Source organism: Leguminivora glycinivorella, chromosome 6 (genome assembly GCF_023078275.1).
Source record: "Leguminivora glycinivorella isolate SPB_JAAS2020 chromosome 6, LegGlyc_1.1, whole genome shotgun sequence".
NCBI classification, from domain to species: Eukaryota; Metazoa; Arthropoda; class Insecta; order Lepidoptera; family Tortricidae; genus Leguminivora; species Leguminivora glycinivorella.
This window is the reverse complement of record NC_062976.1, coordinates 5,287,607-5,302,507: the sequence shown is the minus strand read 5'-3', so window position 1 is coordinate 5,302,507 and position 14,901 is coordinate 5,287,607. Positions and strand designations below refer to the sequence as shown.

The 14,901-nt window shown below is 37.4% G+C and overlaps 1 protein-coding gene across 9 annotated transcripts in view; it reads right to left on the bottom strand.

Annotated features, from left to right (window-relative positions):
- Positions 1–14,901, bottom strand: part of LOC125226820 (GTPase-activating protein skywalker) — a 162,571-nt gene that overhangs the window by 23,921 nt on the left and 123,749 nt on the right. For all 9 annotated transcript variants that reach the window (XM_048130934.1, XM_048130931.1, XM_048130929.1 and 6 more), the window contains exon 5: positions 1,260–1,384. In XM_048130934.1, the coding sequence (XP_047986891.1) occupies positions 1,260–1,384 (125 nt within the window). The remainder of the gene's footprint in view (positions 1–1,259; positions 1,385–14,901) is intronic.

The window sequence follows — 14,901 nt, the reverse complement described above, 5'->3', positions numbered from 1 at the left end:
GTTTATTACGAGTATCTAGAGAATTACTATCAAAGCAAAATGTCTAGTCACAGTCACAGTGCATAGACTGCCATCTCTCGACACAGGCTTGAACTTAAAACTTATTAACATCTTTTTTGACAATTTGGCCCGTATCTTTTATTTGATACGTGTTAAAATTGTCAAATATCAATACTAGAGCCATCCAGCCGAGAATCAACCAAAGCTGTACTGTTCCGATGTACGTGTACATTTTTTTCTTAGACATCTGTCTATATGAAGTTAATATATATATATATATATATATATATATATATATATATATATATATGTCGCAGTAAGATAGATAAAGCCGCTATATAGTTATAACCCTAGGAATATAATTATACGTCGTAACATAGTTAAACGAAAGCGATTAATTGCTATCTTACTAGGAATATAACTATAATACGTTACTAGTTTAGTCATATAGTTATATGACTGGATTCAGTTTAGTGAAATGATTGTAGGCAGGAGTGCGGCGGTGCGGCGGAGGTATAGTTATAACCCTAGGGATATAATTATAAATAAATAAATAAATATTAAATAAATATTATAGACATTTAACAGATTGACTGACAAACACTAAAAGAGTCTTGTACTGATAAAACAATTCTAAGACCTTTATCACAGAAAAAGGGCCAAAATCTTCAATATATTGTGTCTGATGGCACTTCAACCGTGACGTGAACAAACGTTGATCGACTGCTCGTGGTAGCGGGTAAGCCCCCGCCCCCGTCTCCATCTGCAGTGCACTACACTGGCTACTCTTATGAACTTCAGCATCCAGCAAAGGTTTCTATAATCCTCCCTAAAGGCCATTATAATACCCTTAGAGTCTGTCTCTCCATTAAAACTAAACATCACGTACCCTAAATGATTCCTCTCCTAAGATGCCCTTCTGGATGAGCATCGCTGTACTCGTTCCTGAACCTTGTTACGGCATATAATCTTCCCTCAACTTATAAGATACCTGAGGCGCCTGTTGAGTGAGTCATGATCGAGCTGCCGTCAAGTCATTTCAATACGTGAATCCAGTCATAAATTGTCACAATACTATTATAGTTATCCACCTAGTCAGAATCAACCAATCGGTATACCTACTGTTCCGATGTATAACGTTTATCCCTAGGGTTATAACTATCTGTCTATATGAAGTTATACCTATATATCTTTAATAATTGGGAGCCCTTTTTCTGCTGACAAAGTGGGTTTACCAGAATATAATGTAAGTTACTTACAGCGTGTTTTTTGGCGATCTGCATGACGGTTTTCCACGTGACTTCGTTGAGCAGCTTGGTCTGTGTGATGAACATTTTCTCCTTGGACGCCACTAGGGACGCCATACAGTGGTAGCATTCCTCCTCTGAAACAAAAAATAAGTCCAATAAATAAGTGTTTTCTTGTGTTATATCTAACGTTTTTTTTATTTTTGTCAAGGGTCACGCGAAAAACCTGAGATCGACTCGGTAAGAAATAATTTTCATTCGTTTTTGCTGACGACTTCAATCGGGCCTTACGACCCATAAGGGAGCGGTGCTTTATTTAGCTTAGGCCCGTTTCTTCACGATGAATATTTTAGATAAAGGCGTATTCTTCAGTGTCAGACAAAATATCATGAACATCTGCGAAGAAATTAAGCCTAACCTAACCTTTTACAATTGATTTAATTATTAATTTATTTCACATACGTTACTCAGCATGACAGTACAAACCAAAGCACTGTGTAATTAAAAATACATAAAAGCATAAAAAAAAGAAAAGTAAAAAAAATAAACAACACAAATTATCTAGATTTAGTTGTTAGTCTGTCCGAGCGTAGAATTTACAATGAAAGGTCTATGCCTAGTAAAGCCAGTAGGTACGGAAAATATTGGTGATGATGAACTGCAACAGATGTCTCATGTAAGCTATTCGGATGAATGAGATTTCAATTATCACTGTCCATTTGTCAAGTAAACACACGAGTAGATGTTATGGTACATAATGATTGCTTAGTGCATACATAGGTTATACATATTGTACAAATAAGTATAGTATCTTGTTATCATCATTCCTTTACGTCATGTTTTTCAGTTTTACTTTTTTGTCTACAAGACGACAGATTCGTATTAGTTCTAGGTCCAAAAAAGTTATGATAAAACACCTCTTAAAACCATTTTTCATTTCATCTGTCAAAACTGCCCCAGACGCAGAAAATGTTAACTTGGCACCATGTCTAGATAACATATTATGATATACTTTTTACACGGTGCTGAGTAAGCTTTTAAAATATAGTCATATAGAGCGTAACTATAACTATAGTAGTAGATGATAAATTGTATTTACTTTCTATTAGATAAACATATTTAGCTCAGAGCAAACATCAAAATGTAACATCCTTTGATCACATTATCAGTCAAACAAATAGAAACAATATTACGTGACTTCGCTACGAAGCAAACTCACAAACTTGGGAAAAGCGATATTTTTGTTGTCTAGGGTATTGAAGATTAAAAATACAACGTTATTATTAGTCTAACTGTTCCTATACAACTACCTACAGGGGTAAAGGGCAGCTAGAGAACACCGGGCAAGCACGCTCGCGTGATAAAGCATATCACGTTATGCTATCCTTTTCGCACTATAATGAAGGAGCGATAGGGAGATAGGGACGCACCAACGAGATTAAGTTTATCACGATGCGTCATTTTTAAGGCGCAAGGGTTAAAGTACCAGCATCAAAATTATATCATACTCGTAATAAAATTGTTCGGTTAGTCCCTAAATACTAAACAGTCTTACCCCCAGTTTTATACCCAGTGTTTCTCCGTATATTAAGAAGCTATTCGCAATGTGAAAGAAATTAAATTGGTATTGCACTCAACTTAATGTTTATGTTTCTCATTAATCCTTTTGTAAATAATTTAAAAAATGTTACTCGTGCCATTATGACTGGTGGCGTAACCAGGCACGTATGTTTAATATTGTTTATGTAAAATGATTATGTCGCGAAAGTGATAAGAAGTATTCCAAAACAAGTGCATACGATTAGATCTCTTATCGTATCTAGACTTCTAGACAAATCTACAAACAGAAGCGAAATAACAGTCCGAGGAAACAAATAGTAGAGATAAGACATAATTTTTATGAAGCAACATAGGTACGAAAGATAGGTTTTAACCTTTTTGATGCCAACGACGGATTTATATGAACAGCAGGACCAACTCCAGACCATATGGATCTTATCTTATGTTAAATCTGCTGGGGCCCTTACGGATACACTTCGACCCATCGGGATCTTTTGTGAAATTACCCCCTACGATCCTAAGATCCTTCAGCTATTCAGGAGCTTCTCGATCTCCACGTATCGGATGATGAGGCTCATGGGTAGATCTAAAGTTCTTTGGCACCAGGTTACCAGCTGCTCCAAAGTTTGAAGACCATACGGATAATTGCATACGTACAGTGAGCTGTGAAATTGCATGCAGAAGTAATGAATGAATTCATTGATAAATTCACCATGCACTTTTGCAGCTCACTGTACATGGATAAAGTTTAATTTTAGTTTAAACACTTCGGTGACGTGGTATCTGAGTCACATCGTTTGTGTTTGGCTAAAGAACACGCAGAAATAATTAGACCCAACTACTTAGTTAATCATAGTGAATCTGCCACACGCACGCATATAGTGGCGTCCTGCTCGCACACCGGAACGGCATGCAGATCCCGCACTAAGATGTAAACCTTATCTAGTCGTATTTATAGTTTCCTATTCACTCACGGAGGAAGCTTCCATTATTAATCTGTTCGAAAACATGTAAGTTGGTATTAAAAAGGGTTTAATTAAAAGGCTCCATAGTTTAACACAAAGTTGGCAGTATATTAAGGCTTACCCACGTAAATAGCTAAAGCTTCGTTAATAACTCCGTTGGACACGACCACTAAAGCACTAAAGCCCAGTAATATCTTTATTTTCTGCAACAAAATGTAGCGGGAATTTTGCACCAGCGGCGCAGATTACGGTCATGGTAGTCTGTAGATACTCTTATTGATTATAATTTAGCTTAAACAAATGCTTGCACTACGGTTAATATAATATGCTTTATGTCTGTGTATTAGTGCGGCAGTGAAATTTGCGTTATTTCGGTAAACGATTGACATGATGACTACTACTCTGTACGGCATCAGCAGAACACTTGGGCACTTGTTTTGTAGTAGCGTCGCGGATGAAACAACGCGCGAAAACTATCCGTCATCGCATATAACTTTTCCAAATATAGATTAATCTCCAAAAGTAATGAATCATGCATAATCGTTCGTTCCTTTAGAACGTAAAAAAATACGATACTTGTCACGGTATATAGCATTTTGTATCAGTCATAGTGGTAGTACTGATAGTATTCAGTAATCTGTGACTGGAGCGAGCCAAACTCAGTGTTAATGCAATTTTCCGTTCGCTGTACCGCCCGCGGACTCACTTAACCCTCCGGAGCGCGGCGCTGTAATCATATTACAATATCTACGTTTATGAAAGCTCTGTCTGTAGCTGTACATGCTGGTAGCTGTTATTAACCACCCCCGACAGCGTAGTAAATAGAGTGTAGTAGAATATAGATCCTAAAAGTTACACTGAGAGAAAATACAACCAGTTTTCTTGTTCGTTCAACAAGTTTTTTGGTTAAAATAGCGCCTACGTGCTCTTTGGTTCAAACAACAAGCTACTTGTCATTTGAATCGGCAATATATTTGAATCAACAAGTCGATTTTATAAAAACAACCTGACACATATTGTTTTAAACATACGTTTGGCTGATTCAAACGGATAAACCGCAACAAGTCGAACTGCTGCTGCTGCAAATTTCTCTCAGTGTAAGTAGTAAGACATCTTACAAAGAAAACTCGTCCGTAGATAGTATTTTGCAAGGTATACCACCCGATTACAAAGTTGTTCAGCAATGCTACTGAGGAGACACACTGAAAGATGTCACCACTGCAACCGTGGAAGGGTCGCCGGTCGGTCAGGGATATAAGCACAACGGAGAACGAATTAACAATAAAAACAGGGATTTGGATGATAAAATGTCAATTTGCCACCTCATTGCGATCTCTTTACATCTCGAGAGTCGAAAAGGAATTTGCGATGACCTATTTCATAAATACATATTAGACTCGTCATATTATAGATATTCTGTATACACTAGGTACAATATAGTAGATATGAGAACATTGAGAACCATAAGCAATGGTCAGTGGTTTTGTGAGGATAACATCCCAATGTACACAATGTCGAGCCCAGGAGCAGGTTCAGTAATTGGACGCCATTGTTCCGTTCTGATTGGACCTCGGAAGCTGCATAAACGTGATGGATGCTAACTTGCTAGTTGATATAGAATATATGCTGCTGTTTAGCAGGATTACTTCCATAGTTTTGTTAGGACAATAAACAATGATCAGCGGTTGTGTGAGGATCCTATCCTATCCCAATATATAGATACAATACGAGACAACGAGCAGGTTCGGTAATTGGAGGCCATTGTTCCGTTCTGATTTCTGATAGGACCTCGGAAGTGGGTTGCGTAGACTGTGGATGCTCCTTGAGGCTAACTTCCGATTGATGTGAATGCATGCTGCCATGTTTAGGTAGGATTTTCTATGGTTAAGGTGTGTATTTGGATTATGAATGTTGTATGTATGTAATAATGTAAGTCAACATAACATAATGAAACCCCGTCTTTGATTTGTTTTCCTTATAGGGATCAACTTGATCAACGAGCATCAAGTCTCCTCATAAATTCGCTAACTTGGTTATTTCGTTTCCTTTAAAGGGATTTTTATTGTCTCTATTCCTGAATCGTTGGAATGTTTAGAATGCGTTACACAGAACCTTGCTTCAAACTTCTTGTAGTACCTACTCGTAGATAATGCCTCTAATCACCTGTATTTACAAACTAGAAAAGTGTTTAATATATGCATGAAAAATACGGCCGGAAATTAAGCCACTCAATAGCCAATTAGACGCTTTCACGCCAATTAGGCCTTATTTAATACAGCATGTGTATTCCATACGGGCGAATATTTGAATAACGTACAATTTATAAAGGTGGGTAGAATTTGCAGTGCTCGATAATAACACAATTAGACGAATTGTGCGACCATGAGAAAATCTTTGCGGAGTCATAAGGTAAATTAACATAATTTAATAAAATTTCTTAGAATTCAACCAAAGAAAGCAGTGCCCTGTATGGGAATGATAATAACCTATCTTTCAATGCAATATTTTTGTGTCGGATACATTGTAGTTACGTTTTATTGTCATATTTCCAACACGGTTTAGTATACTATACGTTGCCAACACTCCTGTGAATGAAGTCTGATTTGTTCCGTATGGCATACTATACGTTGCGACTACGACTCTAAATAACTTTAAAACTGTTTAGAGTGTTATTAGACTTATTAATACCTATGTTTAATTGCAAACCCAGGCAAAACTGCATTTTAATGGCCTCAATACAAAGAGCCCATCATTTTATGGGAATTTGCCTATTCTCGTAGGCTACAAAATGGAAATCAAGATTCCCGGTTTGTAGCCGGTTACGAACTGGGCCAGCGTGGTACCGTTTGGTTACTAATTTTTCTAACTGGCTACAGAACGGGAATATAGAATTCCCTGTTTGTAGCTGGTTACGTATTGGGCCCGAGTTAGGTACTGATCGGACTTTCTACCAAATAAAAGCTAAGACGGTGTAGATACGTACAGACGAACAGAGCATCTAAGGTTTAAAGGCGGTTATCCGAAACCCTAAAAAATTACTCAATGTCACATTATTATAGATGGTAGTTCGCCAAAAAAGTCCCATGAACCTTTTTTTCCGTTTGGAAGCTGCTTACCAACCATGGCTATACGAATCGGTAATGATTTAGTCTCATTTTGTAACCAGTTTCAACACGGGATGCTTTTTCCCGTTTCGAAGCTGGTTACCAAACGTGGTTACAAATAGGTAACGGGAAAGTCCTAATTTGAAGCCAGTTACGATTTGGGATTCTTTTCCCGTTTCCGGTTACCACTTTTTAGTTACGAAACGGTAGGTACTAAAGGACAAACTGTTCGTCATTCATTACAATCGCCACGGTGGATCTCGCAGCTATGCTGATAGCATTGTATAGTACCGAAATTAATTTCCATGCGTTGGTTGTACTTAAATTTTTTTTTCAAATTATTGATATAGTTACGTGTATCAATAACGCATGGCTTCTGAGACGACGTCACTATAAACTGGCTAATATAAAGAAACAAAATGACCGCCTGAAAAAATCCGTTATGAACGGTCAGGCAGTACAAAATGCACGAAATGTGATGTGCATTTGTGCTATGAAGACAAGAAACTGCTTTGTTACTTACCATCGCATTGCATAGGAAGTATAGTATTGCTTAGAATAGTATACATATACCCAGGATCGTTTTTTGTTGAGTTGTTGACAACGTATTGATTATTCTATACGTAGATTATTTAGGTATTTACAAGTTATAGATTTTTTTTTGTATTTTTTACACTTACTTTGTCACTATATAAAAACTAAAAATGATTTAAAAACGCCTTACATTAAAAAAAAATGTTTGACTCGAGTTTGAATCATGGACCTCAGACGCGATCAGATTAATAACACTTTTCATAAAATTAGACCTTATTTAATATAAGGTCTTATATAAAGGCCCAAAGGGCCTACCATTTCCCTGGAGTCACCGTCAAAACTATTAACGCGTCCGAAACGCAATTTACCCGTCGGATCCCGTCTCTGCGGATATTACACACGCTCAACGTCTCAGGCGACTATTATTTTATAAAACCACTTGTTGCAAGTCTTAACACATAAACTACATCATTTCTACTTAAGGAGCGGCGGACTCAATGATCCACAATCAAACCACCATAAGAAATATAATTACCCGTTCTTTTCTACCAAAGCATAAATGAGAAGGGGGATGGTATGTAAGTAAGTGTGTCTTAAGGTTGCAATCAGGGTATCCGTCTAGTATAATTTCGTACTGTCTTGCGGTTCCTTCCTGTATCTAGGTAATATCTAGGTCCCTGGCGACATTAGCTATATGCCTCACCCATTGCCACTTCCAAACTAAACTGCCGAATTTAAGCCAAGTATATGTGTATGTTCTTCTCTCGTGCACTTCTTCACATTTTGATACCAACTATTTTCAGAACTTAGACCGATACTTCATAAGTGTTCGCTTATACTTCGTAGGCGATAGGAATATGTCAGGAAATATCAAAAGGATCCCTTTTATAGCCCGTAACTTACAAAGGAATTGGTAGTGCGCAATTCTCATACAAATTGACCATGATTGGGTAAATGGAATCTTATTCCCTTTGTAAGAAACACCTATTATATTAAACGTTTTATAGTTTTTCGTTACGGCAATTATATTACGTGAAGGTAATATTACGTTAAAGCAGACCTATTGGTAGACTAAACTTATCGTCAATATACATAAAGATGAGGTTGTTGAAAAAAAAGTGCATAGCGTCCAAAGGCTACTGTGACTGCTAACCATCAGGCGGGTCGTGTGTTTATGTATTGTGTTCGTATTATTGTTTACGTATACAAAAGGTACAATACATTCATATTGAACAGTCTCTTTAACATTTGTCAGATCGAACGTCCTTTCAGTTGGGGGTTAGCTTTTTTTATATATTGGAAATATATTAACCTTCCCTCTCCGTAGTCTCCGTCAATCGGTAAAAAGCCCGCCTATTTTTAGCCTGTTTGAATAGGCAATAAGTACAGTACAACGACTCGGCCGGAACGAGGTTACATAAAAGTTTCAGCAGAAGGTGAACGTTCTGAAAATGCCTGTATTGTTCACTTATTCATGGCTTTGCGGTGACTTCTGTGACGCGAGTTACTGTCTTTACTGAGTTACTAACGCAAAATTTTAGGATAATAGGAACTTTGTAGTTCCACGCATGTTTGCAAAAATTTGTCTTACACAATCGTTTATTGTAAAGTTGTAAACATCGCTGTTTCAGGGTCATTATGACGCTTGCCTGCCAGACCAGAAGCAAGCAGGAGTGAAGGTCTCCTCGGAAAGTTAAACTGATAAAGATAAATTACTACTATTCGCTACGGAGCGAGAGCGATTGCCACATTGGCTCGGTACCCTGTTCAAGCGCGGAGAGTTGAGACCTTGTAAGCTAGCGAAGGATCTTTGGGGGTACCAAAATAAAACATGTGTTTGACAAAAAAAAAGCTAGAAAGAAAACATTCTAGAGGTAGAGACTGAAGAGCCAAACTTATCCCCGGACCGCTACAATAAGCTGCTTCAGTGCTTTAAGTACTTTGGTATATGAAAGAAAATAAAATAAACGAACACAGATAAAGACATTGATTTACAAATGTGAAGAACACAATTAATGAACTCTAATATGAATTCGGGAAACTCCGTGAAGAAGAAATATTGAATAAAAGCAGATCAGGTGAGCTGGAATGACTGTTCAAGCGCAAAGGACCGGGAACAACCTTTGGGGGCACCGATCAAAACAAGTTGTTTTTGACATTACAAAGGCTAGAAAGAAATATTCGAGACTAAAGAGCCAAGCTTATCCCCGGACCGCTACAATAAACAAGCGCGGACATTTATAGTCGCGCATATTTACTGCCGAGCAAACACACTGCCAGATGCTCTCGCGTCTCGTATATCATCCATGCCCATTGCTTTCTACTGCACATGCGTTAGTAGCCGCTTCTTTTATTACATCACACAGGTATACTACCTATGGTTCGACCAAGATATTGCAAGAAAATTCCATGTTCTTTAAAATTCAGCTTTATTTTTGGTTTCTAAGTTAGATGCCAACCAACAACTTAATTAATTATGAACCGATTGTTGGGATACCCCTGCAGTGTCAGTTAATGCTTTGACCTTTGCAACAATTTTCTTTGGTTCAAAAATACTACCTGCAAAAATACATCTGGCCGTCCCTAATCGCACTATTCGTAAGTGCGATAGGGACGGCCAGGTGTTTTATCATTTATCGCGCGACCATGATTGCCTGCCTGGATTCTTAGGACCAATTTAATCATAATCATAATTTTCTTCATGTTTGCTGTAGGCATTGTCAAACGAGAAATGTATTGAAATATATTAAACTCAATAAAGCGGCTGTTGGCACTCATCCGGATCGAATCAAAACGGATCCCGTAATTTCCCGTTCAACGAATTCAAATAAAACCAATATCGAAAATTTCCACAGCATTTCTCCCAATTGCTTATCCCATTCGGTGGCGATGACATTAATGAATTTGACTTGCAGAGCGGGATTAATTTTACTACTTAAATGTTGGGAACGGACGAATAAAAACGTAGGCTTTGTAGAGGATAAAAGTTAAGCACCACTTGCTTTTAAAATGGCGAGACTTTCCAACGATTTTCCCTATTCAAAGACTGAAGAGCCGACTCTTCCAATGTTATATTGAAATGCAAAAATGGATACTTTGCAAAATGAAATTTAAAAGTCGTATTATCGTTTATTACTTCAAGCATATCTTTCTTTCTTTGGGGAAATTTATGACTGGCTGAAACAGTCAAAGTTTTCATTCAGTTTGCCAAAATTCCGCGTGGCATAATTTTCGATGGCTCGGTATCGATATCGATCGACATGTGATCATGAATAAGAAGAATGAATATGACCTTTTTGCACGGACGTGTAATTTCACTGATCGTGGTTATATATGTAGTAATAAACGGACGGGTGATAAAACAGGTTATTGCATTCAATTCAGGAAAACAGCTGGATACCCATCGGCCACGCCCGACTGCACGTGCTCGTGACATTTACGCATGGAATATAAAATGTAATAAATTAACTATACACCTATAAATGTTTCTTCCTGTTCCGTTTACACATATTACTCACGTCACGTCAGTCTTCTTACAAAGGTTCAATTGTTTGTATAAATATAAGAAGGACCGTTCAAACTTTGCATAGTGACTTTTGAGATCATAATTAACAACTTTTATTATGGGACCAATGCTGAAATCGCGAAAATAGTTATTTGTTATACAAGAGTGCAAAGTTGTATTTTAACGCCGAGTGTGTATTTGAAAAACGAGCAAGCGAAAGGATTCTATAGTTGAACCACGAGCGAAGCGAGTGGTTCGAGAATAGAATCCTGAGCTTGCGGAGAAGTAAAATACATTTGCACTCGTGTGTAACACAAAACTTTTCCCCTCACTATAGCGAGGAAACTACAACGCAAGAAACGCCTTAATCACTGCTTCCAGTAGTTACACAGGTGGTAAAACATCTTCATTACTAGATTTACTCACTTTTATCAATTTTAAAGCAGAAAATTTGCCTCTATTCAAGGTCAAATTACTTTACCCACTAGTGGATAAAATGCGTTTTTACCCGCTGGTATTAAAGGACAAAACACGTGTTTCCGAGCTAGTGAGGGGAAAAAAAATTAACTGTTCCATAGAACATATTTATAAAACATAGAAAATATACATATTCCCAGCTTTCCAGCCCATGTCTGAGCAATATGTGAGTTAACTAGGGAACAAATCAAATGATTTTATAAATTAGAGTAAAATACAGCTCTGAGCACATTGTTATAAAATATTAGAGTAAATTACTTAAAACATGAAACAGTAACGGTACCTAGTTAAAGAAATTTAATTTACCCAGCTCAGCTATTTCTTTGAGAGCACTGAAATTGTCTAGATGATTAAATTGGACTTTGAAGCAGGTACAAAGGTCTTTATAATAACCTACAGAAATGTTTTTACTGTATAAATTGGCAGATTTTAACCACAGCAAAGAATGAACAGATTTGTAGCAACAAAATTCATACAAAACGGTAGTTGTAGTTTAAGTGTTATTTATAAAGTAAATTGTAATGTTTATGATGTCGTCATGAATAGGTGCGACATGAGAATAAATATTTTAAAGGTAATGTGCGTCCTTGAGTCGGACACGCGAAAACAAATTGTTGCTACTGTCAAATGAATGATTAATCAAATAGCGCGCAATAACGCCAATAACAAATCACCAAAAGCTTTGTTTTCATAATAAAATAAAACTAGCTAGCTGAACTATTTTGCCCCTTGACACAGATACTGATTTCCTTCAGGTTTTTGCACTTCTCGATCTTCATATCTACTTTTCTTGCGAATCTTTGCTTAATTATTTTTAAAATCGGGACTTAATCGCGTATAACTACATATTAAACTGACCTCCAACGTTTCAAGGACGGCGTTGTCCCCGTGGTCTCGGAGAAGACTGGCTTGAAATGACATCAACACCTTCTGACAGCCGCGCGAGTTTTTCGAACTACCGTGCGAGTTTAATATGTAGTTACTAGTTATACGCGATTAAGTCCCGATTTTAAAAATAATTATGTGTAACAATCGTGAAAGTTTAAATCAGTGAATCTTTGCTTATCTCGAGGTTCCTCTTTTTCAGAACTTTGGGCTTCTAAACAGGCTATGTATATTGTCACAGCATTATGTGACCGGCAACTATTGGTGCCTTAGTCTAACCTGTGAGTAAGGATGGGACAGGGACACCAACAGTTGCCGACATCATATGGCAGTGAAAATGTGGTCCGTTTAGAAGCTCCTATACAAACATATTGATATGTATAAACAGTATGGGACCCACAGGGTTGATGAGATCTCCCAGGTACTCCCAAGGGCACAGCTATCATCACTAATACACATATACACACTTTGATGGCGACCATAAAACGTTTACGGCCGAGAGGCGCCGTAAACTGAACGCAAACGTATGCCGGCTGGACGCGATGGCTCAATAAGAGTACAAGTGCTTTAAGAGATTACACTTAGGTACTGGGTTCTAGAATTTTCTACATACTATACATAAACACAGTATTTAATGGAAACCACAAATTGGCAGACGTATGGGCAGAATTAATATTTTAGCTTAGAAAACAGTTGTAATCAGGAGTCCAGCATCGATAGATTTTATTTTTATGCGATAGGTTAACGAGCAGACAGGTCGCCTCATGGTAAGCGATCACTGCCAGTGCCACCCATGGACACCCACCCACAACACCAGAAGGGTTAGAGGTGCATTGCAGGTTTGAATGTCAGTATTTAGTATCGGTCCGGAAATACCGCAGGCGACAATTAATTCCACAGTTTAGCTGTGCGAGGCATGAAGTTTCTGGAGAAACGCACAGTTAAGAACATACCGTCGATACATATTTGTTCTCCTGAACTCAGTATTTATTATTTGTACAATAGGTACACATACTGGTTCTTGCATGCCTACATGCTCGATGCTCTTTTTTAATTGCATGCTAATCTTCACGTATAAGTAGTGACATGTACTATTGCAATAAAAGTGCACTAAAATATAAAGTATTACGATTCAATCATTCGGTGCACTTACAATGTAACGCCTTTGATGCAACTCAACAGCCGCGTTATTGGGATAGGTGGTGACATAAATTTTAACGATCCCACTGAGGTAGCCACTGAAATGGTTGACGTGCAGGCTTGGGACAGATTTCAGGTCGTAAATTACTTTGTCTGATGCATATAATAAACAGACAAGATGAAGGTTAATATAACAAGGATATATGGAAATAGAAATTGATATAACTTTCACCATAGTAAGAAGATTGTGAAGGCAACGCAAAAATGTCGTGGATCTTCTTTAGTTTGGTGATCTGCTGACGATTATTAAAATAAATGAGCAAAGCAAAACAATAATTAATGTTAGGATTAAAATCCATATACTAAATCATCTACTTTTGTCTACTGGACTAGTAGTAGAAGGTGATGCTATTTCTAAATATAAAACTGCCGATCATGCGAAAGACACATTTAAATTGTGTGCAATCATTGAACAGTATTGTGTTTACAGTAGATTGTGCAGTTTCATAATGGACGTTTTTGCCACTGATTGGTGCTCACAAAGAGGGTTAATGATCACTACTAACTGTAGATAATGTTGATAAGGCGTCTCATTGATGTGATGACGTGACTTGGCGTAAGCATTCATTGTTGTTTCACAGATTCCTTTACCATTGACATGATAAACTGGTTCAGAAAACGGACACTGACTTATTTTTCTTAAGCTTAATTACCTACCAAGTTTTATCGGTGATTCATATTTGAATAAATAATTGGTTTCAAAGTGTTATAGTATAATTCATTATTAAGACCTACTTTATTAGTAACAGTGATGATCATTTTTGAAGTCACCTACCTAATTGTGCCATTTGTTTCTTGTAGTATGTTAGTATGCACATATAACAACTATCAATTTATAATGGGAAACCGCGTAGGTACTTATGATTTATCACATCATAAAATAGAAAGTAAACATAAATAATAATGAATCAGGAACGAACAAGTTAAACAGCAAATTATTATCTTGCGGCTGCGTTATTTCCTTTTAACAAAATAATGTGCGAAACCGCATAATTTACATTTAAAGCGAAGTAATGGTCGACGAGTTCGACGACAGTGAAGGAAAGGAATGCAACGTCTTGTCAAGTAAACGCGGCGTGTATGAGGCAATACTATCGCAACCGTCGATACGTTTAGCACTTGAAAAATCCGTTTAGCAATTCCAGACCAGACACAGTAAAGAAATAGGACGATGAATGAGTCACCTGTAGATCAAGTGGCTGGAGTTACACGTGCAAAATTGGAATGTGTTTTATTTTTGGACAATGCCTCGAGGTTGCCTAAAGTTATACCTGAATAGTGTGACGCAATACGACGTAAATAGGTATACCGACTTCATAATGAGCATCAGTAATAGTTGAATTGAAACCCGTAGAGGATCAAAAAATACCAGGTGAGATCAGTTTTGCAAATTGCTCCCTCATTTCAGAAAACTTTTCTACAGC